The sequence below is a fragment of the Eumetopias jubatus genome, unplaced genomic scaffold (genome assembly GCF_037043125.1).
Source record: "Eumetopias jubatus isolate StellerSeaLion01/CBP00866 unplaced genomic scaffold, mEumJub1_p1.0 scaffold_8, whole genome shotgun sequence".
Taxonomy (NCBI): Eukaryota; Metazoa; Chordata; class Mammalia; order Carnivora; family Otariidae; genus Eumetopias; species Eumetopias jubatus.
In genome coordinates this window covers 68,424,443-68,430,169 of record NW_028274814.1, presented here as the reverse complement: position 1 = coordinate 68,430,169, position 5,727 = coordinate 68,424,443, and the positions used below count along the sequence as shown (strand labels likewise).

Genomic DNA, 5,727 nt, shown 5'->3' with positions numbered 1-5,727 from the left:
AGAGATTACTTAAATAAATATTAAAAACAAAAGAATTAGTGGGGTGCTTGGGAGGCTCGGTGGGTTAAGCGCCCAATTCTTGATTTCAGTTCAGGTCATGATCTCAGGGTTGCGAGACTGAGCCCTGCATTGAGCTCTGCACTGGGCATGGAGTCTGCTTAAGATTCTCTCTCTCCCTCTCTTTCTGCCCTCCCCTCCCCGTACTCCTCCCCCAGCCACTCATGTGTGCATTCTTTCTCTCAAAAAAAAATAATAAAATGAAAATAAAAATTAGTGAAGGGCTTGATCATTTTTAGACTTTTAACAAAAAACAACTTAATTACAAGATAAACCTAGATGAGCCTCTAATTTATACCATTATCTATGTGAGTCTATTTTGCCTTATGATTAAAATTATATTTACTGAAATGTCTTCTGTAACTTTTCATACAGAAAATGTTTTCTGTAACTTACTGAAATGTACTGTAACTTTTTAATCAAGAATATTACCTGATCATTTGTGAATTTTTTCAAACACTTTGTCTGCTACTGCTTTCTGAAGAGAATTAATAAATAAGTAAGTTTCAGTACTATAAAGCTCAATTTTCTCAAACTTGTACCTGTAAAATGTTTTCAAACTTTTTGAGTGGCCAGCAGTACCAAAGAGGTATCATGAAATAACTGTAAACAATTTCATTTTCCATTATTCAGGCTTATGGAGCAAATCTTAAACTCTTCTCAGTTCTTTCCCACTTCCTCGGATTTATTATATATGTTTAAAACACATATATCTGATGCTTAAAACACAAAAAATCTGATGTGATCTGTGGATCACCATTGTGCCCAAAAGAAAGTCCATAATTTTTACCTGTTCAGTTGTTCACTGTGGAGACAGTCTAAACAGTCAGTCTATTTTTAGAATTCAAGATATCTCTGATGTTACCACATAAACCTCTGAATGTCCTGACTATTTGGCCACTGAAAAGTCTTGTTCAGGAAGACATAAAAAGTTAGGAAATTAACAACTGCATAGCAACCCAGTTCACAAACAAGCCTAGATATAGGTGGCAGAGGTATGTTAAGCCTATAAATAACATAAGGTAAAATGAAGTAACGAAATTCTAGCAGTTTCTGAGGTACCGTAACAGTAAACAAGCATACGAAAAACATTAAATTCCAGAAAATCGACTTTGATTTCAATGAGTCAGCTATACTCCAACCAGCAAATATATATATTGGAACTAACAAGTATTTCACAATTTCATATCTTTGAAAAACTCTTTTCCATACATAGAATGTATAATGTCTATTATCTGCGAGCAAGTATTTATGAGCATAAGTGAATTTCCAAACTAAAAACAGAGAGACTAAGGTAATCATAAAAAACTGAATTCTACGTTTCCAAACTAAGCAAAGAAAAGCCCTAATTTTGCTAGGAGACAGTAGGTGAGGAAACGAAAAAAAGAGAGTAAAAGAGAAAAAGTAGAAGAGTTGAGGAAAATGTAGACAGGCTTCATGACTACTTCGATCGCCAATAACAATCCCACCATTAACAACTACAAAAACACAAAACAAAAACATTAGAAGGAGGTAGGGCCAAGTCAAAAGGAAAAGCATACTCAAATTCTTAAAGGACATGGAATAAGCCAAAAGAAACTGAAAAATCCTCCTGAATTCTGAAAATGGTCCTTTAATAGGGGGAAGCCGCTCTTCCTTTTTCTTTTGTAGCTCCGTTTTCCAAGCTTCAGTTAATTTTTGTGCAATGACATTTCCTGCGCAGAAGACAGCCCAGATGATATTAGTTTGACGAAACATGAAGCCACAAAATCCAAGCAAAGCTGAAGTTTTATGATTTCCATAAAGACACATCAAATAGGCAAAAAGAGTGAAAAACATGGATCCTGCTTCTGTATAATAAAGGAAGTTAAAAAAATAGAGTGTGGGAAATACCGCTAATGTTAACGTTGACAAGATCCTCTGGACACTTGAGGCAGCCTAAGGGGAAGAGAAAACACATGTAAAATTATTTTTACAATAAAACAAATATGCCATTTCTGCTGAGCTAACAAAGAGATTAATTTAAAAACCTATCTGAATCCTAAGTAAAATTATTCAGTATTAATCTTATTTCTAGTTTTGCAAAAACACAATATACAACTGTAAGGATGCTTTCTGGTACCTTTTAGTTATATCAATAGGGATATATTTGGAAGCCATGAAGACAATACATGTGTATGCCAAAGCTTCTACATCCTGAAATACTTTGAGTCGTTCAGCAAATAGTTAAGGAGTTATTGTGTGGAAAACAATGAACTAAATTCTATAAGGAACAAGTTGATGAATGGGACATAGAGCACATGGTTTCATTTCCCTAACTTAAGTCTTAGTGCCGCCACTGAGCATTCATTTAGCCATCATCATCAATTTCTTATCAATTTCTTTTAAAGATACCCCCTTCAAAACTCTACTTTAGAGAGAATGTAAATATGTATATAGCATTTATACTACTACACCCAATGATCTTACTGTTTCATGATGAACGTACAGGGTTTTTCCTGAAAATAGTGGCCCAGTCTAAAGTTAAATATCTTTATATCTTATTTTGGCATTTCTCACAGACTATTTCCCACTTTGAAAGCATTCTTATCTCCTGAAATTTTTATCCTCCACAGTATTTAAATCACCAGATCAGACCATGCCATTCTCTTGGTTAAATTTCAAGGCTAAAGTTCAAATCCTTTCCATCACATATAAGGACATTCATGACTTCACCCCTATCTACTTGTCCAGCCTCACATCCTTATACTTTATAATCTTGTGACTCCAAATAGCAATTCTCCCTGCATCTTGTTGCTCAACTCCTTTCTACCTTTGCTTATGTTTTTTCTCCTGTCAGGATTCATTCCCCATCCTACAGTCCTGTCTGTTCATCAAGATTCAGCTCAGGTACCACCTTTTCTGTGAAGTCTTACCCAATGATACCCATACATCTTCCTGCCAGTCAGGCTGCAAAATAAGTGCTCCTCTACTCCTCCTGTGTCCTCATAGTATCTTTTACCTATCTCCCTCTCACAATTTACACTATTGAAATCATTTAGGTTAAAAATAATTATTATAATTACAATTTATTGAGTCCTTCTATTCTATCGGGCATTGTTCTAAGCACCTTCCATTTATTAAGCTCCTGTAGACCTTACAGTCCTGTGATGCAGATTCTATATTATTCCTGTTTAATGGATGAAGACATGGGAGTCACCAAGGGTAACCAGCTAAAAGCTAAAAGTAACACAACCTGTAAATGGACAGAATTCAAAGCCAGGCAATCCACCTCAAAATTCCTGAGGTAAATATAGGTATTCCTCTGTCTTCCCTAGTGAAGATAAAAATTTGGTAAGAAAAAAAATGCCTTATTTATTTCTGTGGTCTCAGTGCCTAGCACACGTAAGAAGCACAATAAACATTTACTGAACTCATCTGATTCACAAATATTTATTTCAGGTTTTACAAATAAATAAGTTATTCAAGTATTTAAATGCAAATTTCTTCTAAAATGGGGGTAGGGGGCTTGCTTTTTATCTTAACAAAATATACACACACACACTAAGAGTTGAAGATACTTTTCACCCAATCTCATAAAACCAATTTACCAAAATTTTGGGCCTGACCAAATATAAACTTGTAATAAATTATTTTGGAAACATACCTTGTGCCTGGGTTGTACCTTGCGGAAAAGCAAATAGAGTAAATAGAAGTTGCCTACACTGAAAAGAAGATTAACAAATCTGAGCATTCCAATGGAGCAGACAACATGTTCCGACCATCCAAAGATCCAGCTGGCAGGTTTGACCACTCCAACTGACAGCAGGTATAAGCCAGGTAATGTAGTAATCATTGGATCCCACTTAAAAAGAAAAGGCCAACAATGAAAGAAGAGCAAGATGAAACACTGACAGGACGGACACAAGGAGGTCAAGCTCAAAAACACATTCTGGGAAGTTATTCTGTGACACGCTGGTTAAATATGTCCTCAGCAGATGAAATGTCTCCTGGAAAGAAAAGTTTTGCTTATATTTTGCCTCTGTACCTGTTTTGGGCAGAGGTATCTGTATCCAGTAGACAACACTAACTTGGTATCAGTTTCCATTTCCCAGACCTACCCTTCAGAGACTCTGAAGATTATTTTGGTGATTAAATTCCAAATGTTCCAGTTTTAAAGTGTGGAAACATTGGCTGGAACTCTGATGCATCAGTTTTGGAGAGAAAGCAGCATTTAAAGAGATCAAACCACATGCTCTATAATGATAGCTAACATGTACTGAGCCAAGAATTGTGCTAAATCCTCTGTATTTAACCCTGCAAAATGTCCTATAGTAGATCCTGCTATAACTGTCATTCTCAGATGAGTAACCTGAAACTCAAAAAATGTCCAAGTTCAGGTAACTAGTAAATAACAGCACAAAGATTTAAAATTAGGTCTTTTAACTACAGACTTTTATTTTTCACCACTATTCTGTCTTGCTTTCCCAGAAGAGTAAGGATAATACATCTACTTTTTTAACTCTATATTTACATAGCCAACCATATATTCAAACATGATGCCACTTCACTGGGTGCCAGCCAGTTAACAGAAGGTTCTATAAACACCAAGGATGGAATTAATGGAACTTGCCACTTCTTGGGGGCTGAAGATTCCCCTCATTCCCCACGGTATTCCCCACGGTACCCCACAGTGAAGCTCTTGACGAGTGAACTAAAGTGAAGTTTTCTGACATTTCCAAGGGGCAGCCCGTTGCCTCTGATCTAGGGATTGGGGAAGAAAACCTGGGAGAGCTACTATCAGCTACTAAGAGGGAAACGTATCGTGTGTCTGGGTTGTACCCTGCGGCAAAGCAACCACATTAATCTCCCAGAATATTACTTCCTAGGACAGAGATCTGCTTCTATTCATTCACTAAACAAATACTTCACAGATCTCAGGGACAGGAACAAGAGATTACCCAGTTCCTATTTCGAAGCTGGAAGGGTAGATCGGAGGGGCAAAGGGATAAGGGTGGAAGAAAGTACTGCGGGGTTGGGCTGGCCCTCTCCGGCCTGTCCTAGGGTGGGGACAGGTTGGGGACCCCACCTGCGAGAGGGAGAAATGGCCCTCACAGTAGCGCTGAGCCTGCGGCAGGTGGAAGATCTCGTCCATGTAGGGCTCTCGCAGCGCCCGGCTGAAGGCGGAGAAGAGGAGACAGGACACCAAAAAGGTGCAGCTGAGGGCAGCCGAAAAGTAGTAACCCTCGAGCTGCGCCATTCCTGCCCCCATAGCCACAGCCCAAGAACCGAGTCCTGGGAAAATCTGTTCCGGGTTCTCGAGCGTGCAAAGTCGAGCTGGAAACTCGGGCTCGAAATGGGCGCGCAAGGCGGGACTGGCCGGACAGGACTGAGCATAGCCGGAAAGCAAAGGATGCTGGGAGAGCGCGGACCCTGAGCTTCCGGAGGGATCCGGTCACTGTTTCCGGAGTGACGAGTTTCGGTAAAGTACCGGGCTGTTGGCCTGTCAATCACGTTGAGCAGGGCTCACTGGAGTGGTCAGAGCCACCAGGAGGGGCGGTTCTCGGAGTCCACGGACGCCGGAGATTCGCGGCTTGATGCTTTGAAACGAAAGCGGCCGCTGCTTAGCCCTCAGGTTGCGTTTGGCTTTTTTCTTGCTCGTTCCCATCCCTTACCAGGAGATGGCGTCGCTCCCCCGCGTTTGCAATCCCC

General features: G+C 39.5%; 1 protein-coding gene across 2 annotated transcripts; it reads right to left on the bottom strand.

Annotated features, from left to right (window-relative positions):
* Positions 1-202: 202 nt before the first annotated feature.
* ALG10 (ALG10 alpha-1,2-glucosyltransferase) lies at positions 203-5,426 on the bottom strand. Of its 2 annotated transcripts, XM_088026005.1 has the most exons (4): positions 5,105-5,426; positions 3,683-3,880; positions 1,930-1,974; positions 1,652-1,751 (listed from the first exon to the last, which is right to left on the bottom strand). In XM_088026005.1, exons 1-4 carry the CDS (start codon positions 5,285-5,287, stop codon positions 1,728-1,730), a joined length of 450 nt encoding a protein of 149 aa, XP_087882131.1. In that variant the 5' UTR covers positions 5,288-5,426; the 3' UTR covers positions 1,652-1,727. The 2 variants fall into 2 exon arrangements, with proteins under 2 accessions (XP_027968959.1, XP_087882131.1); XM_028113158.2 differs by having other exon boundaries at positions 203-1,974.
* Between the last annotated feature and the right edge of the window lie 301 nt (positions 5,427-5,727).

Bases quoted from the DNA above. Each gene is read 5' to 3' on its own strand.
- ALG10 (XM_028113158.2), bottom strand. From the start codon at position 5,287: ATGGGGGCAGGAATGGCGCAGCTCGAGGGTTACTACTTTTCGGCTGCC. The intron at 3,881-5,104 runs GTGGGGTCCCCA...TTTCTTTTTAAG, and splicing joins GCCATTTCTCCCTCTCGCAG to TGGGATCCAATGATTACTAC. The intron at 1,975-3,682 runs GTATGTTTCCAA...TCTTCCCCTTAG, and splicing joins AGGTACAACCCAGGCACAAG to GCTGCCTCAAGTGTCCAGAG.